This window comes from Anopheles arabiensis, chromosome 3 (assembly GCF_016920715.1).
Source record: "Anopheles arabiensis isolate DONGOLA chromosome 3, AaraD3, whole genome shotgun sequence".
NCBI classification, from domain to species: domain Eukaryota; kingdom Metazoa; phylum Arthropoda; class Insecta; order Diptera; family Culicidae; genus Anopheles; species Anopheles arabiensis.
In genome coordinates, this window is record NC_053518.1 from 19,808,824 (window position 1) to 19,835,905 (window position 27,082).

General features: G+C 47.1%; 2 protein-coding genes across 2 annotated transcripts; one reads left to right on the forward strand and one right to left on the reverse strand.

Moving 5' to 3' along the window:
* The first annotated feature begins 418 nt into the window (after positions 1 to 418).
* Positions 419 to 2,421, forward strand: LOC120901736 (intraflagellar transport protein 57 homolog). The gene is made up of 4 exons (XM_040309899.1): positions 419 to 856; positions 931 to 1,395; positions 1,455 to 1,734; positions 1,818 to 2,421. The coding sequence occupies exons 1-4, from the start codon at positions 539 to 541 to the stop codon at positions 1,976 to 1,978; spliced, it is 1,224 nt and encodes a 407-aa protein (XP_040165833.1). The 5' UTR covers positions 419 to 538; the 3' UTR covers positions 1,979 to 2,421.
* Positions 2,422 to 3,184: 763 nt separating this feature from the next.
* Positions 3,185 to 25,508, reverse strand: LOC120904948 (RB1-inducible coiled-coil protein 1). Its single transcript, XM_040315482.1, is given in 15 exon segments — positions 3,185 to 5,439; positions 8,500 to 9,026; positions 9,091 to 9,313; positions 9,385 to 9,656; positions 9,659 to 10,493; positions 11,625 to 11,805; positions 11,881 to 12,115; positions 12,202 to 12,394; positions 12,711 to 12,897; positions 12,980 to 13,269; positions 13,350 to 13,863; positions 13,940 to 14,231; positions 14,318 to 14,520; positions 14,607 to 15,813; positions 25,376 to 25,508. Coding segments are annotated over 14 exon segments (4,380 nt in total). The 5' UTR covers positions 14,675 to 15,813; positions 25,376 to 25,508; the 3' UTR covers positions 3,185 to 5,079.
* Positions 25,509 to 27,082: the final 1,574 nt, after the last annotated feature.

Here is a 27,082-nt window from a genome sequence, read left to right on the forward strand (position 1 = left end):
TCTTCACATTCATATTCCTATATACACTTACCTTTTAGACCCAAGAATTAATGCTAAATGTGTCATGTAACAGCTGAGTACACAGAGACTGTCCAAGATAGTGTTTATATTAAAAATTGGTTTCAATTACCTGTTGTCAATCCCTAAAACCCGAATGTAGCGAAGTAATGTACAATAAAGTTATATAATAACAATTATCTTTAAATGATCAAACATATATCATTTAATAAAAGTAATTTACTATTCAAGTACGCAACCACTACCAAGGGAAAATGATCCAAAGCTCAGAACAATTTTTTGAACCACCCTGTACTCCCTTCAAGTCAACAAGTGCAACTGCCAAACAGCAAACCCCTTAGCAACCGGACCGCTTGTTTTGTTTTCCCCTTAGCAACCACGCCAAACATGTAGTGTTGTTGTGAAAAGTACGTGTTATTGTTGAGATCTAAAGAACTTTTATTTGAAAACTGTATCAACGTGTATATTGTACGCTCTTAATCAGAAACATAAGCCACTTTTCCCCCCAAGCTTGGTGAAAATGTTCCGCAACGAGTACAACCTTGCGATGGAGCGAGACTCGGGCAGCGTATCGTCCGTGTCCTCCTTCCAAGTAGACGATCTGATGGAAAAGCTGAAGCTGCTGAACTACGAGCGGCTCCTGCTGAAGGAGATGAAGATGAAGCAAATCAATCGCTACTACTTCCTGCGCTCCTTCAACCCGGGCGAACAGTTTTTCATGTTCACCTCGATCTGTGCCTGGCTGATACGCAAGATCGGCAAAACGTTCGACCAGCCGCAGGAGTTTGACGACCCGAACATAGTCATATCGCGCATCATCAAGGTGCTGCAGGAGATGGTAATTGAAGGAATTAGAAGTTTCAGTAGCAAATTGAATGGTGCTCATCATACATTTTGTCTCTTTGTTTGCAGGATGTACCGACCGACTTCCAGACGAACCGGCTCATTCAGGGCGCCGGCCCCATCTGCGTCTACATCATGGACTGTCTGGCCACGCAGGCACTCAAGCTCACCAAGTTCCAGATGAAGCGGCCCGAGTGTCGCAAGGAAGACGACCCGATGGTCGACCTGATCGAGAACGATTCCGAAATCATACTGGAGAAGGTGGAAGAGGAGCAGATGGCCGGTGGCAGTGACGACAGTGATGACGAGCGGAACGGTCTCTTCGATCTGAGCTTCTCCGATCCGGCCCGGTCGGGTGCTGGCGTGCGGAAGGAGACACGCGAGTACAAGGTGGATTCTCTGTCGGACAGTGAAGCGTGGCGTTTGGAGCTGGAACGCGTACTGCCGCAGCTGAAGGTGGTCGTAAAGACGGATCCACGTGACTGGAGGGCTCATCTGGAGCAAATGAGAAATTTGCGAAACAACATCGACTCGGTAGGGGTTTGTAGTCCTTTTTTTGAGAATCCTTCGAATGATTTGAAACATTATTTCAGGCAACGGAGGAAACAGACAGCCAGCTATCGAAACTACAGTCCGACATTAGCTACGTGATGGAGAAGATCGAAAGCCGCGAAAAGCACCTGAACAACGATCTGAAGGATTTGATCGCCCAGTACAAGGAGATCCTGATCGAGCACAACCAAACGACGGCCCAGATCAAGCAGGCCGAGCAGGAGCGAACCGAGCACGAGCACGAGCTGTCGAAGATTACGAACGAGCTGGAGAACGTGAAGATTCAGATGGAGCAGCGTGGCAATTCGATGACGGATGGCAGTAAGTGTCGGAGTGTCGGGGCTTTTTTAGTCCCAGGAAATCAATGAGCAGCCGAAACTATCATTTTGTTTACCCATTTGCAGGTCCACTGATCAACATCAAGAAGGCGATCTTTCGCATCAAGGAGGAGCTGTGCGAAATGGACATCAAGATTGGCGTGATGGAGCAATCGCTCAACTCGGAGATCGTTCGGCAAGGGACGCAGTACGCGGAGCTGGACTCGCTCGTAATGGCGGCTCACTGAGAGAGAGAGAAAAACACACTTTAAGTAAATATTTTTCATTTTAAAACAATAATAAACCCTTTAAAACGGTCATGTTCAGGTCAGGTCAGGTTCAAGCGCAGAAAAGGGAATTTCGTTTTAAATTTACATCACGATTGTTCGTAACTTGCTGATGCAGAAACCGATACGGTAAATCTAATAAGAATTGTGTTCTACACGTCAATCAAGTAGAATTCATGAAACCTATTGAAGTTACATTCAGAATTAATTCCAATCAGCAATATTAGTCTGTTGGATCTTATTGTGCAAGGAGAAATTGATCTTTATGCACACTGATTTGATAAATAATTTAATTGCCATTTTTTGAAAAGGAAATCCATGGAAAATTCTATCTTTATCCAAAATAAATTGTTTAAAAAAAATGTTTAAAAAAAGAAAATATTGCTTTACATCTTTTGCAAGATCACGATAAACGTCCGTTTCGTGATTTCGTTCCCCATTAATCCCTCCAATAAAATGCCCTCTCTTTTTTGTCCTGCACGCCATCCAACAAGCGAACCCGCAGCGCAGTAAATTACATCTTCGATAAAAAATATTATTTGTTTAACTTTTCAACGCCCGATCGCTTCTCAAGCCGTGTTCTCCGAAATTCACACGCAACTTACGCGCGACGATCGGGAGAGTTTGTGATAAACAAGAACAACGACGCAACGACGAAAAAGACGAAATAAAAAGCAAGCCGAAAAAACTTCACGAGCCCACAGCATAACCTTTGGCGCTTAATTGTACCCCTTTGTGGTGGAGTTTTTTTTTTATTATCGCTATCTCTCAGTCGGGCGCTTGTGCTTTTGCCAATTTTGGCGAGCCACAAGGCTCACGAACCCCCTAATCAGGTTGTTTGTATTAAATTGGGACACCGATACGCAGCAGTCTGCAAAAGCGCCCATAAAAAAGAGGTACATTTCAACCAAGATCTTTTACTATAACAAACACGATCGTGATCTTGTTAGCAGATTACATGCGTGCTTAATGTAGACCCGCCGTGCTTCGAAAGGTGCGCCCCTTCCTTGATCGTCGCCCCGAAACGCTTTGCGAAAAGGTGCAGCACATTCCTTTTGCTTTGTATATTTTTTTAAAAGCGATCATTTGCAAAATGGAGTATTTTTCTTTCATTCGTAATCAACTCTAAGATTACATGATCCTGCTTGTTAACAGGCCACCAGGAGGTTTGATCGTTGAGTTTTCCTGTGTTTTATTTTATCTATTAGTTTCTTGTTGTTGCAGGAAACAACTGCTTTTCTTTACATTCGTCCCGCCACGAACCATATCCTTTCCATCACGTATCACGTCCACGACAAACGAAGGCGTAGTATTATAGGCGCACACAGCGTATGCAGTTGTAAATTACATTAGAACTAACAGTAGTAGCGCAGTTCTGCTTCCTCTCTTCCATTCCATTCATTCAATAGTGTAGTTAGAGCAAACGGGTAGGCATTAGGACAAAGTTGAATATGTAAAACCCTACAATCGTGACACAGTAGAATTGCGAGTTGGAAAATCATTCCCGTTTCCATGATTTACAATTTTACAATCAACAAGCATTTTTCGCCACTTATTATCACGCCCTTGCACTTATACAAAGCACTACTGATCAGACATTCATTTTGTTTCGCGCGCGCACACACACAACAGTTGTGGTTTTTGTTACAGCCTTGTCTACATCTTCTCGCATTGTTTCCTCATACTCATTGGCAGGCTCGAAGGGATCACCGGCTTCAACACACACACGCACTTTGCCTGTTTTTCACCCACTCTTCTATACAAAAATCTATAATTTTCCTCAGAATAACTCTTTCAAGCCTCCGTTTGCCCGTTTTGTTTGCTTCTTCTTCCTCCGCCAGCTCACACTCACATACACACTTCATCAGGTCCCCTGCAGCCACATTCAACATAAGCGTAATGGTTCAAATTTACTAAACACTAGCTCTGATTATGGTGCCTTCTAATAAATCGTACTGCTTTTTTTAGTTTCTTTTCTCTCTTTCCCTTTACAATGTTTTGCTTCCATGTCCGTTCGATTAATTGTATTCGTTTGTTTCAGTTTTTTCTTACATCAAAAAAACTTTCTATCATACCAGTTTACCGAGATATTTACTTTTTTATATTGTTTTTCTCTCTCTTTGTTGATTTTTTTCTCTCTATCAACTTCTTATACTAATTTTTATAACAATCTCCCCCTTACTTGCCTTTTTCTAAGCAATTTACACTTCTCTCAAACCAACCTGCTGAGGCTGAGCGCTTCCACCTTTCCGGTGTACCAATCTTAAACTGTCCTACCGTTATTTTTTCCCCTTATTCGATCGTGATTGTTTGTGTTTGATTCAAGAAGGAATTGTTATTGGTATTGCAAAAAACAAAAAAAGAGGAGAAACTGTGAATTTGTGAACAAACCCCTAGCAGAAGATATTTTACAGCGCTTTTCTCTAGAGAGCTGGCCATTCCGCCGAACTGCTCTTCACATTCGGTTATCACGCATCGCTTCCTACTCCCTCCCTTCCTCTCGCTCGCAATGGAATTGCTTGTTACTTTTTTTTGCTTTTTTTCTGTAAAAGGCAGCCCCCAAAGGGAGAGTGTGATGGCTGTGTTTGCATGAATTAAGGTGTAATGTACATTTCTTATTGGATTAATGGTTAGATTTTTTTAAGGTTACAACAGGAAATGATAGATTTGCGTTTTAATTTCGTTATAAAGTTCCCAAAACAATATGCAAATAAGCTTTTTTTAACAAAATAAGCACTCTCTCTCTCTCTTTCTCTAGCACATGCGACACAATCAAACACACAAATAAGTATGTTAGCAATAAAACCTAGCGAGCAGTTACAAAGACAGTTACTTATTACAGTACACGGTGTGCTGCTTAGTAGCTCAAATTTGCTCAAAAAAAACCCTTTTAACTTATTGATTGTGCACAAAACCGAAACAGACGAGCACAGTGCGACTCCCATGGCATATTCCTTCCGTTTTTCCCCCTCTAGTAGCTCCTAAAATCCGCAAACACATTTAGCACACTTTAACACCCCATCATGCCCTCTCTCTCTCTCTCCATAGCCAGCGCTCACAGCTCACTCCCGTCCCGCGCTCCCCGCGAGCGGCAGCGGTGCCACCGCACTGTCACTGTCCTCCTGATCGTTTGCCTCGAGCGACCGGTACTCGGAGTCGGCCGAATCGCTGACATCGTCCGCGATCGACAGCAGCGACTGGCCGGCTACCGGCTGCTGGGCGGTGCTGTTAGTTGCGGTGGCGGTGGAATTGTTGGTGCTGGTGGTGGCTAGCGGATGGGTGCTGCTGGCAGTGGACGCCTCACTGTTGTTACCACTGTCGGCGGCAATGGAGGCTTGGATCAGCGGCGGCGGGTTCGTGCGTGTGACAACGATGGTAGTGTCGGTGGCGCTTGCGTAGCATGACGATGGTTGTTGGTGATCCTGTGCGGTGGTGGGTTGCGGTAGTTGTTGTGGTTGTTATTAAAGGGTAGCGTGATGAAACGAGAAAAAGAGAGAGAGAGTTGCATTGCATTCAGTTATTGGATGATCTCGAGCAGGGTTCGATTAGTATTGAAGGAGAGTGAAAGAGCGTTAGGAATAAAGGAAAATGATTGCTTACACTGGTTAGCTTGCGTCTGGTGAGGGTGATGATCGTAAGTGATCGTGGTGATGCCGTTGGGCTTGCTGTTAGTATATTCGTGGAGTATGGCGCGTTCGTCATGTGGTGTAGTGTATGTGACGGCAAGTCCACCGTCCGGTAAAGCCGTGGCAGTAGTCGCAGTAGTTGTACATATGCATAACGAATCGATGGTAATTTTGTTTGTTTTTTTGATTTGATACCAGATTATGTAGACTAAACGGAACGATTAACATAGCAATGTTTGTACGAAGCACTAGAGCAAGCGGCCAAGCCAAAAAGGGGACTAAACAGCAAAGCAGACAGATGAATAAGCAAACGTTCACAGTGTGCCGGTAGGATGTGTGGTCCAAACTTACGTTTAAATTGAACAGAATTACCTAAATCTTTCATTTTATCGTTAAAAGATCATGCAATATTATAAAAAAGAGTAAGGGAAAATGTACTGATAAGTTAGTAATAGTAAATGTATCCCAAAAGTGAACCGAAAATAGTGATTTTTGTTTTCTTCCTCAACATCGCTCTACTAACACGCCAAAAAAGATGTGATTTATCAAAGGTTTTTTGTTTTATTTTAAATTTTCTTTAGAATAATTTCACTGTTTATTTCATCTATGTTTCTTTTTGTTTGTTTGTTGCGTCGGTTTTTGCTTTTGCTCTCGAAGCCCTGAAGCCCTAATGATCATACGATCATATATAACTGCTCCTCTCCTCAATGCTGCTGCTGCTGCTGCTGCTGCAACACATATTTAGTCTGACTCGTTGGGCTGTTGTGTGCTACTACAAAAGTACTACACCAAGTATCAGTGTGTGTGTACACCAAGTATCTGTGTCGTAAGTTTAACTTTAGTGGCCTTTCTACGACCCACTAAACCACTGTTTCGTCGGTCCATCTCAGCTGCTTGCAAAACTTTGTACATATCCCTAGTGGTTCGAGCGCGCGGCGGTTGAAAATTTGGCTCCGCGCACCTATGTTCCTCTGCGCGCTCTCCTTCCTTCTCTCTTCTATAGTCTAAACGTTAAAACGGCCATCATCACACGGTATTAGTTTCTCTGTTTTGATTTTGCTTTTTTGCTACCCTCCCCGTTTCCTTGGCTTTCCTTTTTTGCGCTTGTTTGGAGGGGTGTAATGGTGGTGGCGATGCTCGGGGACTGCGATCCTGTCCTCACATATCCTGAGAAATCAATGAGAGCGGGGATAAGGTATATGGGCATGTGTGAACGAGTTTTCTGCTTTATATATTCGATGCCTAAAACAAACACTACACCCTTTCCCGTTTTTTCCAGCATTCCCCCCGTCCCGCTCTACCATTTAGCTTTCCTCCGAGCTTTCCGGTGGTTTATCATGCACGCACAACGCTAAGTTCATTAGTTTATGGATCAGCTGTTTCATCTTGCTTTCTCCCTTTTGTGTATTTACTGTACACTGTGCCCTCTCTCTCTCTCTATCTGCACATTAACACACACACAATCTGCTTTTACAACCTTTTCTCCTTTTTCCTGCTTCCTTTGTTTTGTTCTCTATCACTGAAATTACATCACCCGACAACAAAATGTTCATCATTTTACATCACAATCGTTCTTGATCTCGTGCATCATCATCATCTGATCTTTATCCTTTCATTTCATTTTTCTTCCCTCCATTCCTTCATCCTCATTGCTCGTCGCCGTTGAGAAGTAGAAAAGCTTTAAGCAGCATCAGCTGGAGAAAACCGAAGGAGGAGGGTATCACAATCAATGTAAAAGAAGGGAACAAAAAACATTGCGCTACACACGATTGCAATGGTGCAAAACGTTATTTAGCAATATATCGCTATGCTTCTGTTATTGTTAAGAAAGGGGGAGGGCGAAAAAACACCAGCGGGCGCGCGCCTGAGGCGCATGTGTATTTACAACCATTTTCAAGCTAACTACGCATACTATAAAGGATTAAAGTCAGCAAGGCAATAAAAAAGCAAGCAGAAGCAGTGCGTTTGGTGTAAGATACAAGCTCCGCTCCGGTCCTGCACAACGTACAAACTATAGCTGCACCCGGGCCTCACATACGTTAATGTTAAGCGCGATGCTCATTAGCTATGAATGTGAGTAATAAAACATAAAATGATCCATGAATATTCATACAATGGTGGTGAGTGATCGGTTTAACATTATGCGACAAAACAAAACACGCAAAGCAGATGGCGATTTTTAGCTGTGCCTTGGCTGAAAATGAAAAGAGCTGTTAATGTGCGCAACACCGTTCATTGCGATATGTTAAATGATAGCGAAAAGTTAATTCGAAATGAACAAACAATTAACTTAAAAATAGTTCGGGAGTAGTAGTTGATGCACATAAACGCTTGATCAGTTGCCTCTGGCGTTTAAAAACGCTAAATCAACGTTAAATCTTAACCACACATTGTAACTTTACCACACAAAAAAGGTCAAATGAATGATAGTCGATCAAAATAGATGAGGAAAAATGACTCCAAAATGAAGATGGCGAACGAAAAATGTTGATGAAGAACGAACTGAATGCATAAAATATAGCCTGATCGTAAACGATTATGAAAAAATGTACCGCAATGATGTACTACAACTATTCGCTCGCAATGGAGAACAAATGAATGGAACCCAAAAAGTGCACGCAAAAAAGGAAGATGAACAATGCTAATGAATTCTTGAGTGTGTGTGTTTGTGTGCTTTACACAACCCCCATTTTAGACGGTAGAATGTAGCAGCGGCGAAACCAACCAACGAACCCGAGCGAGAGAGAGAAAAAGGAAGTTCTTATCGAACCAAAAACACATACACAAACATAAAACACAACCGAAACTAATTTAAAAAAATAGTAATGAAACAAACTATCACAAGTAGAAATTTACCGTCGCACTGCTACCACCACCGCCGCCGGCACTGTCCGCCAGGTCGCCGTCGTCATCGTCGTCACCGTCCGCTGGGTCATCCTCCTCGCACACGCTCTGGTAGCGGATGCGATCGATGCTGCCCGTCGACCCGATCCCGAAGCTGCCCACCACCCCGTCCTCCTCGTCCGTGATGCTAATGTTGCGCTCACGGTAGCTGCTGCGCTGCTGCTCCACCACGCCCGAGTCGATCATGTCCCGGCTGGCGGCGGTGGGCGATTTGCTACCGTCCGCCATGCCACCGGTCGTGCTGCTCGTAGTCGTGGACGACGGTGTCGGGTGGTCGGTTTGTGCGAATGAATCGATCAGCTGGCCGGCGGTGGCGCTGGTAGTGATCGGTAACGTGCCGCCGCCGCCGCCGCCGCCGCCGCCACTCCTGCTGCTGCTGCTGGACTGCATTTCGATCGTCACGACGGCCGTCGGTGGTTGCTGCGGTGCAGGGGCCATCTCAGCGGACAATCCGCTGCCTCTGCTCGACGATGGTCGTCCTTTGGAAGGGAGGAAAGTGTAAAAATCGAAAAAAAATCCCTAATTGTAGGTGCCAGTGCTTACCTTTCTTCTTTTTCGACACATTGACCGGCTTTAGCTTGACGCGATAGAAGCACGCACCTTGCGGCACACCGTACCGGTTGTCGTCCCGGCGCGCGTGGCAAAACTCCTTATGTATGACCGTACCGAAGCCGAACAGTGTGTCCGGCTGCTCGCCCCTTACGGTCGGTTGCAGCCCGAGCGCCTGGTAGCTGCTTTCGTGCAAGTAGTAGGTAAACTCGCCCGACTGAAAATTCAACCGAAATTAAATCCCCAACATTAAACCAATGCTCCAAAGAGTTACAATCACACACTAACCTGCACAATGTTGTACTGCGAGTTCTTCGGATTCCACACGTACGTCACCGTGTCACCGTCCGAGCAGGTCAGCAACTGCGCCGTATCCATCCGGTGCTTCCGCACCTCGCACGCCAGTGCGTTCTTCTCCTCCTCGAGCGTTCGCAAGTTGTCGTGCAGCTTGTCCAGCCGGTCCGCCAGCTGCTGCCGGTCGGTTTCGAGCGCCTCCATCTGCTCCCGGCAGCTGTGGTCGTTCAGCGGGCTTAGTTCCGGATCGGTCAGCGATTGGATTCTCGCGCATCAATCCTTGGCAGCTCCTCCAGCTGTCGGTCCTGGATACACGATCGGTGCAATCGTTGGTTGCCCGCACTGCCCGCACTGCCAACGATGCTGCCCCCGATCGCATTCGCTTCCCACCGCTGGCGCTCCTCCTCCACGGCCGCCTTTATCGCCTGCTCTTTCTCCCGCTGCAGGTCAAGCCGGACCTGCGCCAGCAGCTGCTCGTGCGTACCAATGTCGATCATGTCCGGCTTCTCGATCTTCTCCAGGCTCGTGTCCGACGGCGACCGGTCCATGCTGGTGGCCATCAGCTTGAACCGGCACCGCAACGATTCCATCTCCGTCCGGTGCTTGTGCTCCAGCTGCTCGATCGCTTCCTGGATCGCCTTCCTGCGGTCCACCTCGGCGCTCGCCAGCTGCTCCTCCAGCCGGCGGATCACCTCGCGCATCTGCGCGATCTGGTCGCTCAGCTCCCGCTTTTCCTGCTCGTAGCTCGACACCGTCTCGATGTGGCTCGCCTTCATCGTGCTGTTGTCCGACCGGAGCGACTGTATCTCATCGTCCTTGTGGTGGATGCTTTTGCGCAGATCGTTCATCTCCAGCTCGTGGTCGACGGTCAGCTGCTGGATCGTTTCCCGCTCGCGGTTGCGCGCCAGCTGCTGGATGTCGTTCCACGCCCGGTTCATTGCACCGAGCTCCGACTGGAACTGGGTGCGGTTGCTATCCGCCTCCGCCCGCACCCGTGCCAGCTGGTCGCGCAGCATCATAATCGAGTCCTGCGACAGCTGGTACACGCTGCTGAGCAAACCCTTGAGCCTTTCCACCTCCAGGCGCGTGGTGCCGAGATTATCCTGCATTCAAACAGCGAACAAAGCAAGATTAAATATTAATAGGGTCGTTTAAGAGGGCTAAAGTTGAGTGCATCGTCAGTTTGTCTTTTGGTAAACAGGTCTACCCTTTCTATGGTGCATCGTAAATCAAGCAACTAAAAGGAAACAATACGCAATAGATGCGTGCATTATTTAATAAGAAAACGTTTTCCAATTGGATTATACAATTTGGCCATTCCGGTACATATTGCCCCAAATAAAGAAAAAGGGACAAGTAAATCGATATTTGAATCGAAAAAAATTATAACAACCAAAAATAACAAGAAACGCAACAAAAAAATAACAGATAAAAAAGTGTGTTTAGTGCAACAGCAAAAAAAATTCCACTTCTTTTCCTCTGTGAACGTTTCTAGTTCTCTGTACCTGCAGGAGCAAAATGACGGTGCCCTCGTCATAGCTGCTGCGACCGCGGGCCAGCAGACAGTCGGCGAACGACGCCCGAAACTCTTGATGCTGGTGGTATAGCTGCTGCTGCTGTTGGTGCTGCTGGTACGGCTGGTGGCTGGTGTGCTCCAGCTGCTGGCGCCGTTCGACGCTGGCCGCACTGGACGGCAGCGATTCGTCGATGTAAAACTCGCTATTAATAAACTCGCCCTCGTCGCCGGGCGATCGCAACAGTGCCGTACTGCCCGGGCTCGGCTCCATCAGGGCGAGCAGCAGCAGCTCCTGCGAGCTGCTCGAGCGCTCCGATGAGGAGGTGCGGGTTAAAATGCCCCTCCGCAGCCGGCGCCCCCCGTCCAGCGTGCTCGCCGGTACGTACAGCGGGCAGCGACCGTCAAGGCTCGCCCCAACAATGCCGGCTGCAGGTGAGGCAGCATTTTCCTCCAGTATGGTAGCCGGATGGTGGTACCCCGGCAGCAGGGCTGCTGGCTGCTGTTCGGCCAGTTTACCACTCACATCCTCACCACCACCACCGTGCTCAACACTCGCCATTGCAACATGGTCAGCAGAAGCGGAAGTGGTGGTAGTAGTAGCGCTTGTCAAAGTGTTAGTAGCATGCATGCAGCTAGCGACAGTGTTAGTAGGGGTAGTAGTGTTTGTCCCAGTGATCGTAGTAACGTTTGGGGGGTGTGTGTCGTCGTCATAGCGCACCTCTGTAAGCGTTTCCGCACAAACCGTCTCCACCGGCTCGGTGCAGGTGGCCACACTGCACGTCTCTACCACCGCCACCGTCGCCACCGGTGCGTCCTCCTGCGTCGAGCGGCCACCGACGGGACTCTGATTTTGAACCTTCTCGTAATCCTCGGTGTCGGTTTCCGATTCTGCCCCGACCCTGCACGATAAAACAAGTGAATTTAAGTAAAATGTATCCAAAAGATACTGAAATTACACACTGCCGGCGACGTACTTATCACTCTCTTTCCCGCCCGACTGCTGCTCCGCCGCATTGTCACTGCTGGACGTGGCGCCGTCCTTGCTGCGTACCGACGCATCGTCCTTTCCGGCACCACTGCCATCATCTTGCTGCTGCAGCTGCTGCTGCTCTACCGATCGAGTTTGAAAAAAATCTATCACAGAAGCTATGTTCGGTAGCGGAATTTTCTCCGTCAGTTCGGGCAGATAGCGGGACAGCTCCTCCAGGTCTGCCAATGGGAAGAAACAGAACCGAAAAAACGATCGTAAAAATAATTTATAATGCAAATTCGAGCGCATTCGCACTGGACCGTACCCTGCTTGTCCAGCGCTGGTAGACTAGAATCGAACACCGATGGTGCCTGGATGGCGTAGGACGGTGGCATATCGGTCATGCCCGGAAAGAGCGAGCTCAGGAAGTGCCCTTCGAAGATGGAGGTAAAGTCCTGCCGCCTTGCAACCTCCTCATTGTGTATCGCCATCAGCCGGCATGCCAAATCGGAAGCCCACTGTGAAAAAAGGGGGAAATAAATTGCGATAATTCACAGAAAATATCATTCCCCTCTGTAGGGGTTTCCAGAAGTCCTATTAGCTGTGGGACACTTTATTGAGTCTTTCTTAAGCGAAATGAACTTAATGTAATGGGAAATGGACTCTATAGCATCCTTGTTGGACAAATCCGATAGCAATTTCCAAGGAGCCTGTCCAAAAAGGGTGCCATAGAGACCAATTTTCAACATATTAAGTTCACTTCCCATTAGAAAAAATGAAGCAAAGGTCCCACAACTATGAGAACCCCTGGAAAACCCTGTAAACCCTACTTACCCTTAAGAACGCGCTAGAGAACATACGCCGACGGACCACCTCGGTTACGGCGCTCACGTAGATGCACGGCACCATATGGATCTGCTCGATGATGCTCAGATGCTTCTGCAGACGCTGCAGCGACGTGTGGTACAGCTGCAGCGTACTGTCCAGCTCGTGCACCCTCGTCTCCACGTTCATAATATACCTATGCACGTAGGTAGTAAAGCACCAGTTCAAAATACTTGCCACTTTCTAACCATTGCTCCCATGTACACCCTACTACTCACTTGATCCTTTTCGTTAGATTTAGGCCGAGCTCCTCCTTCGCCACCGTACAGCGGCGCTTGTATTCGAGCAGATCGGCATGGTTCTTCTTCATGAGCTGCAGCGTGTTCTGGTGCGACACGCACAGCTGGGGAAGCACCGACGCGTCGTTGATTTTGCTCGCCGACTGCTGGTTCTTCGCGATACCCTCCGCCAGCCCGTTCTGGTCGCTGAGCTGCTTTTTCGCCTTCGCCAGCAGCTCGTCTAGCCCGCGCAATCGTTCCTCCAATCCTTTCACTACCTTAATATCAACCTGCAATGAACCATAAACATTGCAAGACAATTCTTCCACGCAAACCAAAAAACACACACAAAACAGCCGATCACACTCACATTTTGCGACGCTTTCACCGCTTTCTCGATGCGATCGTTCAGGTTGACCAGCAAGTTGCGGTTGAACTTTTCGATGTTGATGCGACACTCCTCGGCCATGCGCTTCAGCGTCAGCTGGCCCTCCATCGCCGAGATCCAGTCGAGCAGCGAGATGCCTTTCGCCCGTTCGCCCTCCGTCAGTGCGACCTCACCTCCACCGTCCTCCACCGTTGCCAGCTCTGTACCGCTGCCAGTGGTTTCCACTTTTTGCCCCTCCTCCGTCTCTGTGTCGACGTCCGTGTTTCTCTCGATGCCTGGCGGCGGCCCGCCAGCGCTCGTCGATACGATCACACCTCCCGAACCACCACCACCAGCACTACCGCCCGCTGCAGAGGAGGACTGTTGATCGGTGTTGCTGCCCGCTCTGCTCGGGTTAAACACCTCGTCGAACACACCGTACGGGCGCGATTCGGCATTTTCCATCAGCGACGAAAGGATTGGAATGTCTGCCAGCTGTTGTAGGCTTTTGTCAAAACTGCAACGAAAAGAAAAGGAATCGGCGTCATCATTTCAACACTGTCACTGTCGCAGTAGTTGCAGTAAACGCTCACCTGTGCAAAATATCCATCTGCTCCTCGTACATCCGCAGCTGCTCCTCGTAGTAGCGGTTGAAGTATTCGCATCGCTCCTGGAACTCCTTGATCGTGTCCTCCATGTTGGCGACCACCGCCGCCCAGCCCTGCTGCTGCAGGTGCTGCTCGTGGATGAGCGATTCGCACCGCCGCAGCTCCTCCCGCCCCATCTCGTAGATCCGCTGGGCGAGCTGGGCCCGGGCCGCCATCCCCGCGAACGTCACTGGAAGCTCCAGACTTTTCCGCACCAAACCGTCCAGATCAACCTCAGCTGTGTGTGTGAGAGAGACAGAAAGTAGTTTAAGAATTTTCCGTTTAATTCACAACGATCGCGCACTGCTCGCGGGGTTAGCTTACTCTCTTTAATCGGTCCAGGCGACAGCAGCGGTGACTCGCCTACGGTTTTGCAGAACATGTAGATCGGGTTCGTGTCGGTACCGGTGGCGTAGTGGCAGGCGCGACTTTCGTCCTCCAGCAGCTCGCCACCGCTCACCAGCAGCACGATGCTCCTGGCCGGTATCGCATGGTTCCGCTCGATCAGCTCCTTCAACCGCCGGATGCTGCAAAAGGGATGCAGAGGAGTCAAATGTCAGTGTCAACCCAAGCTTCTCATCCGTGCCTGTCTCCATGCCCTTGCACTACTTACTCCTCAAACATGCACTCCATCTTAAAGGTCAGCATGCGACCTTGATCCACGTGAAATACGAACATCATGGTGCCGGGTTTGCCGATGCAATCCACCCGCAACCCTATTGCAACAATCGTCCCGCCGCCTGCTCACCGGTCAACCGCCGGCCGCACCCCTCCGACAGCCTCGCCACCGGTTGCCGCTCCTGTCTCCACGCGCGTTTCACCACGCCTGCCAGCGGTACCCGTGCCAAGCCGCACCACCGCATTCGTTTCCTCGAGCTTGGCCAACGCGTTTTGCGATATGTAATCCGGTCGATCCTTTTAGCTTAGCATTCCCGCTTTGCCAGCAACAAGGGCCACGCTCACACCGAAACACAAAGCCTCAAAGCGCGTTCGTAGTGTAATGTCCTGGTGGTTCGTTCCTACCGCTATGCCGCGTGTGAGATAGACCCGCCGTTTGCTTCACAGCTTCAGTGCACGGCGCACACAACACACGACGCAGCCAACCGGGCGAGGGTGACGACAATCGAACGGTGCGGCGCCACTAGGCGCATCACTCTCTCGCGGTGCGGATCACAGTTTCACGTGCTTTGGTCGTTGCGCTCCAAATTCGCTAACCTTTGGGCGGCCTGACTCACTGCTATTTATTGCCCCCCACACACACACACTACACTCGATCGATTCGCGCTGTTTTTGATTTGCTGCAGCAAAACGGCGTATTTGCGTTGCTGCTGTACTGCTGCTGCTGCTGCTGCTCTTCGTCTGGTATGTCTCTCTGGTGTGTTCTGCTGCTGCTACTGTCTCTCTCTCTCTCTCTATCCGCTACACTGTTGCCGCCTACCGGTCTGCGCTGCTCCACTGCGCATATTATCGGAGCATATGTCTAGGGGTTGTTGGTGGTGGCGCCGCGCCTGCAACCAACAACCAGCGCTTTGACGCTGCTGCGTCGTTGTGCACACGAGTAGTGATGATCGCGCGCGCGATTGCGATCTAATGTTTTTTTTTCACTTCTGCCTTTCACCCACCCCACCCCGTTGTATCGTTGGTTGTTGTTGTGGGTGGGAGGGATGGTGGTAATGGATGATGCCGATCGCTGTCCGCGTGCTTAGTGGGTGCTTCGTGTTACACCGTGCTGACTTTTGCTCACTTTGTGTCCTTCTCTCTTTCTCACACACACACTCTCTCTTGCTGTATGTGCTGTCTCTAGTGGTGTTGTTGTGTTGCTGAAAGTAAACAAAAAACAAGCGATTAGACAAAATGTTGCGAAAAAGCCGTTAAAGCGTGGCAATAAATGCTACACATTCGCATTGAAAACGCAAAACATATTCACGAGGAGAACGGGACGATGATTTTGGCAACGGCGTGTGGGGAGATGCTCGTGGCCCGTGGAAAGCATTGGAGGGAGGAATATTGTGGCATACACAAATACACTCGAGTTCAGTTCATTGCACCGGCCCTGTGTTTCACTGGTGTAATAGGGTGGCATGCAACCTGCCTTCGTGAAACAAAACCAACCAGCCAACACGCTCCACAATCGATGCAAAAGTGAATTGTTTAATTAATGGCTACTTCCAACACAGCCATACACACACACACACCTCCTCCACCCTGTTAAACTCAATTCCGTTTATACAGCGCCACATCTTGCGCCACAAATCAAGCCACGCCGCGATAATCGTTGGCAAGAGTGACTTCTATTAAGCAAGCGGCGCGTGCACTCTTCCTAATACACACCCCAAGGTCCGTCCGCTGGCTGCCTGATAATGCCCCGTAACGGCAACTTCGGGATACACTCCAACCGATAATGAACCATGCTCCCGATTCGACCTACAAAACACGACACGGGGATGCACAGGACCGGTGTGTTTGCCGGCTTAGCCGAGGTGAGAAATTACGTCTTAAAGCAAAGGGTGCCGATGATGCGGTGTGCGTCACATCAATTCATCGGCCCACCACCCTCTATCGCGCGATACCCACCAAAATGGCAAAAACAACTGTCATCACACACGGTGAGTGTGTGGGAAATCCTACCGACCCAGCGAAAAACACACCAATCTCTCCCACTGACCTAATTACGGTATCTGGCTCCAATGGCGCGCTTATGGCGCGTGGTGCATTTGAAGGAAGAGAGAGAGAGATACAGTGCTAATACACAATCGGGGTTCACTAAACGGACACAGAAGAGACACAAATACACTGAATAGATTAAGGTCTCCGATGCAGTACACACCACATCATCATTGCCATCGTTAGCAGAGAAAATCGGCCAAACATTACAACCTGTGCAGTGTTGTATGTGTGTGAGCTCTCCGCCCAAGCTACAGAAGACTATTTACGCCGTCCTACAAGGCGGCAGTGAGCGAGAAAGTAGAATGATAACGACACGACAGCGATCGTGATTTCAAGACGAAGGAGGTTGTTGCCTCGTTTGTTTTTTTTTAAGGTTCGTGACTAGGTACGAAAATGGTTCACGGCAACAGCGCAATGATTCACGGGGAAATAACCCCCCGCGTCTCTGCTTACGGGAAAACGAAAGCGAACGCACAGGGGAGTGGGTGATCGAGGGTGGATTACTTTTACCTGGTGCGCAATGGGAAACGGGGGCAGGAAAATGCGAGACACGATCACGAACGATCGAGAAAATTGGAAGCGAAATGGAGGATGATGTTAAGAAAAAGGAAACGTCAAATAGACACATCAACCATTTGTGAGAATGTTTTTTTGTTTGTTTTCTTCGTACAACAACGGCACGTGCACCACAACACTTCTGTACAATGCTGAACGAATGCATATTGTGCCAACCGCTCGCTTTGGTTGCTCGTTATGTATGAAGCATTCGCGTGTTGGCGGCGATCTTCACTCTTTGGCGGAAGTATCTTCACGACCTTCACGAGCCAATACCAATACAATACGCGTACACAATTAGAGTTAGAGCTTCCGTGGTGGTACCCAGCAGTACAGTTTTCCATTCTCGATCACTGGTCTGGTCGGTCGGGAATAGTTTGCAGTTTTTTTTAAGGAAAGAAAACCTTGTCCTTGGACAGAGCCTTCCGTTTTCCGTAAGGTTGCTGATGTTATTACAGTTGTAAAAATTGCATGAAATTGTTTTGCTTCTTAAGCATAGTTATTTACAAGCATTACTTAGACCTTCAAAAGGCATTCAAAAGGTTTATTTTAAAGCGTTTGCGGATAATTATTCTTGACAGCTTATCAAAGAAATCCATCTAAAAGATGTGCAAAATGCTAATGCACCCACCAGTTCTAGAATATGATTGAGTCTAATCGACTATGGTTGATGACACCCCAATGGTCTAATGAGAAACGTGGTTGCTTCTGTAAAGGCTGGTTAAAGTTCGATTCCCGTTCAGTCAATCATCTCCAATCGATTTGAAAATATACTAAACTTATTAAAACCGGGCATATGATCGCTCATGTTGTTTACGACAATAAGGATAAGGAAGAACAAAAATAGAAGTGTCTGTCTTCTTCCCATTACTACTGTAAATGAGGGCTAATGGTAATGCGAAACATCTTCATCGAGAACGAGAAAATCATCAATGGATCATCGAACCTCTGACGAGTGATGATGACCTTCTTTGTAGTTGTAGCAGGCGCGCACCATCTTCGCCATGTGTTCCATGTGTTTTCATTTGCATTTCAGCTCCATTTATAGACCGAGTGCATCCCAATTCTGATAAGTTGGTCGTACATAGTAGACAGAGACTGATCGCTAGAAAAGAAGGTCCTAAATGACTTGCAGCGTGTTTTACGGCTTCTTCCTCATTGCGCACTTCATTATATCCTTCAGATCTTCACCCAGGTCCCTTATAATGCTTTAGTTTGTCGAACGAGAGACATCATTAGTAGTACATTGCTACTATAAGACAGGATACTATTCCAATAAGAAAGCAGATCATCTCAAGATCATCTAGTAGTCAACGATCGATATTAAGTCCAATATCTAGTAACACCAGCATACAAACGATGCTAAAACGCAGATCTTCATTCTGCCACCACGGAACGCACCTCTCACTGACCTCCATTGCTATCAATTACGGGTTTTACTTGACGAATGTAACTATCAGCTTTTAATAACAGCCATCACACCGGCTCTCAAAACTCTTACTTCCGATAGGCACCCAACACACGAGCCAGGCTACAAATCATCAACAACCCCACTTAGACGACACAGACGACAAGAACCAATGATCCGCAGCACGAACCGTCCTCCCTTCCTACTCCCCTCGAACAAAACAACACTCTGTCCCCTGCCCATTCACACTCGCCATGCCACAATCCACACACAGCCAGACATACTAATTGCGCATGTTTATTATTATTATCTTGCTGCCTTATACCTGTTTTCCTTTCCCTAGCGGACCGATGACATTGCACCACTAAAACCAACCCACCACCAACCTCCAATCCCCGCCAACAACGCAGGCACAATCCGGCATCAATGGCAGAAAACCTTCCGATCGCAGCACGCTGCTTCCTTCTCGTTCGAAAAACCACCTTTTTTCATGCCCCTCCACGTTGAAGGTGTCGCCCATTTTATGTACCCACCAAACGGCAGAAACATCTGATCTGCTCATAACAGTGTGTGCGTGATCACCTCTCGATCCGCGAGTGGAAATAAGGGTCGAGAGGGTTGATGTTGGCGGAGTGAGGACCCGCGAGGAACAGATACGCACCAAAACGTGCTGCGCGACACCAGCAAACATACGCACTTACACGCACATACAACAGTGGGGGAGGGGGGGGTCGAACTTGAGAACACAAAAAGGCCACCCGAACTCACCAATACGCAAACCAACAAACAGAGCTATGCGCGTGGATGTGATATGTGTCTGGCGGTCCTCCACTCTCCATTTGGCCTTGAAAGTTGGGGCAAATGAAATTTAGCAGCAGTTTGCTACCTAAAGAAACGCACGTTCTATTTGTTAATGAAGTAAGCGGTTGTTTAGATTAATTTAGGTGATCATTTTCTTCTAATTTTAACTTTCAAACAAACATTGGATAAACTTAGATACATCTAAGCACCAAACCAAAATGCTCCAAAAGCGCCCCATCCATGCAAATGAGCGGCGATCGTTGCTTCCTTCCGCCTCATTATCATGCGAAAACCAACACTGCCCGCCCGTTTGCTCTCACAGAGTACCTTGAACTCTTTGTGTCTCTGAGTGTGACATACGGTTCTGGTTTGTTTTTAGTTAGACAATGGAGGAAGATACCTGTGTCCTCTCACCCACAACGCCAAGTGTGCTTTACTTCCGCAAACATTAATCAAGCGAAGACCTGCGCGCACACAGAAACACAAGGGGGGTTTGCTGTTATCAAATCACAATCAACCTCCGCAAATGACGCACACACGCACACACAAAGCACATGGTAAATGGACTAGAAAGTTCTACAAAAGTTTAGACAGCAAAGAAAAAGGTAACCACCGAACCGCCATTAGCATCGTGTAATTAAGCACGGCAGCTGATATAAAGTGAAGTTTAAAATTGAACAACCCACCCAAGGGAAGGGGAGAATTGACATTGGGCCGTGGATGTGTTCTAACTGTGACTGTTGTGCTGACGGGTTTCCGGGTTAATCGGTCAGTGAGGTGGGTTTAACCTGCTCCAAAACGGGGCAGCGTTTCGACGTTGCGTCGTTGTGTGAGGTTCTGCAAAGCTCCTCACCCCCATTACACAACATAATGCAATATCTCTGTCTTGTACTCCCTTGTTTACAGACAGTGTTGGGGGAGGAGTCCATTGTGCATATTTCATGACCTCGATTGCGTCAAATCGAGAAAAAAGGGTAAGGAAAAGGTTAGATGAAAGTGACATACGCACAAACAATGAATGTGTCAAGCGGGGTTGATACGTTAAGGGACAGTAGCTGAGTGCCTCGATGAGTGCAAAGTTCGCCGTATTTTACTGTAAAAAGGGTCGGATTGAGTGGTTGGATTTTTTGCACGTATCGATCGTATAGAGATTTTGAGTTTCATGTGGAAGGGGGGGGGGCGGTTCGAGTACAGCGGGAAAAGTGTTTGCACACATAAAGGTAACAAATTCTTGCATCCATCATGGCTACATGGAGAAAATTCAATGATCGATCGATGGGTGTTTCGCTATACAGTGTGTGAAATATTAATATCACTAGCATTTGTTTTATACTCCTGTTTACGTTCATACCTATAGGTTACATTCAAATGTGTTATTTTGGAATATTTCACTATTCTTCCAAGAAGATTATTTTAAAATGTGTTAATTTGGAATATTTTAAGCAATACGGCCAATTATTTAAATATTTATATTTAATCCTTCATATACCCATCCTGTGAGGGAATAGATTATAGTCGTTTTAAGGAGCATCAATAAATTACCCAAATTTAAACGGTCTAATCGGTCTAAAAAGAGTTTTACCAAAGGAAATAGTGGTTGATCCGTCTCGACTCAAGTTCGTTTCTATTATATCAACTATAATGAAATATCTAATATTCTGAAAATAAATAGAGAGCGTAGGTGCCATTTGTTCTAAATTATTAAGCATGATCTGCTCGAATGGTGCTCGAAATCCCAAACATGGTGGATTTGTACGCGATAAACCGTATGGAAAGTGTCAAAATTTCGTTTGTACGTGTGTATGACCTTCTTCTATTGGATGGTGTTCAATTCGTTTTAGATTCATTTATTTTAATATTTGGCCAAAAGAAGGCTCATTCATTTCATAGGGCGTTACTTTGTGACAATTATTATTATTATCTTATATTTTTGTATAAAATGACTATACGACCAATGCTAAGGATTCTATACGTTATTTCCTAAATGACAGAGAAAAAAGCAATGAAAAAGCTACACCTCAGTCGATTTTAAAGAGCTTGTCGGCTTTAAAGGGAATTTAAAGGGCGATTTTCAGGCTCAAAAATGTCAATTTGAGACGCTACCATTTAAAAAAAGCTTCCTTTAAAAACAGGCTTTTGTATTTTTTTTTTAATTAAAATAAATAAAATACAATTTTAATACAATTAATCCAGTTAAAGCGGAACTGAACAATTTGTTCTTCTGTCTTGTTAATTTAGAATGCTTAATTTGGACAAAAATAAGTGTTGAAATGCAAAGCAATGTTATGCTTATTACACACACTGTTGCTAAGGAAATGGAATTCAGATAGCACAGAAACGGGGTGGCCTGACCGATAGGTAGTGAACTAATCCATCACACCCCTGCCCACCTGCTCGCTAATGAACCAATGCTTAATGCAATAAAAATGCCCAACAGCAATGATGAAATTAAACCAACGTTACTAACCCCCGCCCGTACTCGGGGAAATTCTTTTTCAATTTCCGCTACCGCTCGACTTTTCTTGCACCTTGCGCCCTACCTACTTTCCAATTCCAATAAAAAAACGGATCGAATGCAACACACACACCCCACACATGCACCCCAAGCGGCTATTGCACTTGCACGTGAGCGATCAGCAGCACAGTGCATGGGGATTTTAATTTCGCTGTTTATCAGTTGGCTAACCAGGCCAGCCAGGCTGCTAGCAAAGCGGGCAGAGCGGGCGGACCCGGGACAGCGCACACAAACAAATAACAAGCAATCGATTTCAATATTGTCGACCCATTACATCAGCCACCAACCTAAACAAGGCAGGCAGGCAGGCAGAGCTGTGCACCCGACTATGCAGCAAACGGTGCTGCATCTCCAGCGCAATAGACAAACGCAAACCTCATCCTGATGCTCCCCGGGGAGAGGTGCGTCGAAGACTGGGGGCCGCCGTTTGTTGTGTGACACCCGTCTGGCCCGTCTGAAATTCAACTCCCGCCAGCCCCGGGCAGCGCGTTGCATATATGCAGCACGTGCATCGTAATGTGCGAAGGCAGTTGAGGGAGAGAGCCGATGTACAAGCCAGAGCCTGGCGCTGGGTGGCATGGGAAAAACGGTGCTATCTCAGCGCTTAGAAAGGGGACGGTGTTTGTGTCTGGGCTGAGCTAACCCAAACCCTCCTCCTCCCCGCACGACCGGGCAGAACTTGAGCGTTCAAGTAGCAGCAAATCATCATCCCCCGACAGACGGCCGCCAGTGGATTAGGAGGGGCGCATTTTGCAAGGCAGAAATAAACAACAACACACTGTGCAGGCCACGTAATGCATGATGGCGTGGTGGTTTTACATAGAAGAAGTCGTTACAAAAAAACAAAATGTTCTTCAAAGGAACCGGAATCATCCAAATAGGCTTCAATTTTTTTTAAATGGAGCATTAATCCATTGAAAAATTGTTAAACCAATAGAAGTGGTAAAAAGAAGGGTTCGGCAAAGTATTACAAGGTTTTCCAAGTCACTTTCGAATGTGCACATAATTACTCAGCTCCACAAAGATGATTTTCAACAGCTGTCAAATGATTTATTTACTTCAAAATTAAATTTCGGTTTTAACACAAGATTTTCAACATAACAACAAAGAACTGTCAAACTCAACCCAGCTTGAGTCGTGTTGAAAATCATGCTGAAGAAATAAAAAATTATTATGATGAAAATGAAATGTCACATTAATGAGGATTAACATCTTGCACTCGGTGAATAACAATGTTTACATTCGAAACTGACTCGGAAAACCCTGTAATACATGTTACATTCAGGCCCAGAATTATGGTCATTACCAACCACATTTGAAGGTTTCATGTTTTGACCCTTCCTAGTGCACTGATCGGTAAAATGCATGGCTTCAAATCTCAAATGATCATCTTGTTTATGAGATAACGAAAAATACACATCTACCAAGTCTAGACGGAGTGCTGTTGCGTCAAATATGAAGAACAACAGATAAGCCAATTACAAAAATGAGCCTAAAATGTCCATTTATCTCTACACATGACACATTGACAGTCGAGAGAGAGAGGGAAATAGACAGAGAGAGAGAGAGAGAGAGAGAGAGAGAGAGAGAGAGATTTTTTATACACAAAAAAAGGATAAGAATCGACTATCTTTGATCGACTGAATGACTGATAACTACTTGAAACACAAAAAAAATAAAAGAAATGCATATAATAAATTCAAAGGTGAATGGCTGCTTTATCATGTTTATCAAACAAAAACAAGTCTACAAAGCAGTGCAGCTTACACCACAATCCGGAACGCAAATAAGAATGTGACGAAGCCGTTCAACCTTTTAGCCAAGTGCGGCACAGTAATGGGGTATCGCCCGAACCACCACCAACCTTCCTTCCCCGGTTATCCTTGTCCGTAGAAGGAAATAAAGAAAAAAAGGACTAAAATGCAGCTTGCCCTTGCCTTCCCACCCGTCAGCTAACGTCTCTGATTCATTCAATCGTTGTGTTCACCAAGCATGAATGAACAGCGCAGCACATACGCATTACACACACTCACACAAAGCGCAATTGCACACTGGAATTGCGGTCGGTTTTGTGTTGCTTCTCATGACGTGCTTTTAGATGTTCTTCAATTTTCTGTTCTACAAAATTGCATCAAACTCGGGGGGAAAAAACAAAACTTAAGTATGATTCTGTGGCTCCATCGTAATGAGAAGGCGAATATGATTATTTCATAGCCCCATGGAGTAATTCTTTGTTTGGCTTCCCGTGATCCAGCAGTTCCGTGTGCAGCAAACTGCAATCGGGATTGGGCGGGGTGGGTGGTATCATCTTCCCAAAAACTTCGCGTGTGCGCGCTCACAACAAAGAGAAAATGCTTCATGTGTGTGTGTATGTATGTTTTGGTACAAAATCTTGTGGAAAATCTTCACATGGACACTAAAAGTAAAGTAAGAATGCTTTTGTTACAATTAAAAAAAAAGTAGGAAAAAGATACAATTTATAAGAAACACAATGCTTTGCTGCTGTTACACACAGCCACAACAAGCACTGTGAACAAGAGCAATGGGGGTTGTTATTTGTAAACATTGCCACCACCCCCAGAGTGTCATACACACAGACACACACTGACAAGACGTCGCCGTCCGACACACCAGCCATGATGGCACACACAGTCAATGTTGTTGTTGTTTTTGTTGTTGATGATGGGCAATCATGAATGATTGTGGATGATGGCGATGAGGGATGGTGGTAGCCAGCGGCAAGAGAATGTAAAAGTCGAAGCGATTGCTTGGATCGAAAGATCTCTGTCACTACGGTAAATGTGGAGCAAAGCGAGCGAAGCACAGACACACACACACTTTCGCCATGTTGCTCTTCCCAGCAAAACCCATCCTAGGGGGGAGGAGGAAGAAAATGGGCCATCCTTCCACATCTCCCCCCACTCGTAACCACACACCACAACCGCACACACAGGCAAATGGCGTTTGGAAGCAAAAAAAAAGGAAAACCACACACACACACGCATTTCGGTGCAAACGTTGCTTTCTTCCCGATTTGAAGGCAAAATTACTGGGACGCATTTTGTGATACGCTAATACGCACGGACACACATCCACACACACACACTCTTTATCCAGCCTCGCACACGACGCACGTAACAAAACGACGTCATCCGTACGCGTAAATTGCGTACGCGTTTGTTGTTTTTTTTTGTCGTTTTCTCCTCTATTTTCAAGGCTTTTTTGTCACATTTTTTTTTTTTGGGGCGGGGACCACCATTTTCGGGAAGATGCAGGGTTTTGATGGCATTCGAACAAAGGGATTAGAAAAGGGGTTGGGAGGGACGGGATTTATAATAACAAATGTGTTGCACACACACACTTGCACGCACGCTAAATAGGGAAAATCACGCGCAGGTACAACACAAACACAACCGATTCTCTTTGTAATCGCTACCTAGCACACGATCGAAAACCACACCACAGCTGTAAAGTGTCCGCTTGAACAAACGTTCCGAGGGCGAGAGATCGGACGCGTTCAGGTGCTATCGTACTGCAGCTTGGCTCGAACTGAAATCAAAGTAGCAGCAGCAGTAGCAGCAGCACACGGGCTCGAACCACACACGAAACAAACAACAAAAAAAACCCCACACTCATATAGATGTGTATCAACACGCGCGCGCACACACACACACGCACACACTTCAAATACTCGCACACACACACACACAAACAGATCGCCAAAGAGAGCAGATAACCTTCAACCAGCCAGCCAGCGACGACGACAACGACGACTTGCGCGAGCAAAAACCTAAACACAACACACCACCCAAACCTCAACCCCCCACTCTTCCTCTTACCCCACCCACCCGTTTTTCAACCCCTTCCCCATTGGGCACCTTTTACGTCACTTCCGATTGAAAGGAAGGGAAGAAATTGGATGGACGACGGATGGGCCCCCGCGACGGATGGTGAACAAACCAAAGTGTGAGTGTGTGTGCTTTATTTTCGTGTGTTGGCCTGTTGGCCCGCAGAGCTCGACTGTTGCCATTGGCTTCCGATACACCCCCCCCCCCTTCTTCCTTCCAGGGCAGTGACTCATCCCTTAACCCCGCGTCCCGTCCCGTGCGATTGCGTTTGCCTTTCGATTTCTGCCGATTAGACTCTACGCTCTTTACGCAGTTCGATAATTAACCCACCGTACGTGTGTGTGTTTGTGTGTGATTGCATGTATGTGTGTGTGTCTCTTACACTTCGCCTCAACACACGGTTTGCCAAGAAGCACAACAAAGACAATCCCCCCTCTCTCACTCTTACTCTCTCGCTCGCTCCCTTACGCTCCCCCCTATTCAGTCGCCCTTCATTCGCTCGCTCTATCCCTCGGGCGGAGGGATGTTGTTGCACTGGGGTGGTACACACAAAGCCTCCCTTCGGCACACAAACGCGTCTGGAGCATAGAGAAGTGTGTCCCCCTCCCACTCCAATACAAACACGGGAATAGTGGTGCCAAAAGGGAATGTGCGTTTCCGTATGGTGTTAAGCAATCGGAGGAAAAGTTTTCTCGCACACCACCACACAACGCAAAACCTGGAGGGCCGCTACAAACGGACCAACAAATAGAAACGATATCCACACACACACACGCACACACACGCGCGAGACACACTAGCTTGCTTTTCCATGCCCCGTGGGGGGGTGCTGTTGCTGCTGTTTGGGGCAATTTTCTTTTTTGTTGCACACTGGCACACTTACAATCCGTGTGTGTGTGTTTTCCCTTTGCACCACAGCCGTTCCGTTTTCTTCCCTTTTGCCCAGTGGGGTCGCACGACCGTACGCGTTTTATTTTGTTTGAATGCGCTCACACACTGTTGTGTTTTCTTCGCCCACCTTTTTATCTTTGCTTCTTGCCCCGTGCTGCAGCTGTAAAGTTTGCCTTTTCCGCACTACACAACTACAACTGTTCACTCGCGCACACACTTTGTGATCACAATAAAACAACAACAACGTTTGCACACACACGCTAACACACACCTGTCTATGGGCTGTTCTGGCCGAAAAGTTTTCTTCTTCTGAACACCAGCAGCAACAACAACAACAACAACGGCGGCAACAGCGGGCAGCAAGCGAACTCTTGCTTTTCAAGATGGGCAGTGAAAATAAAACT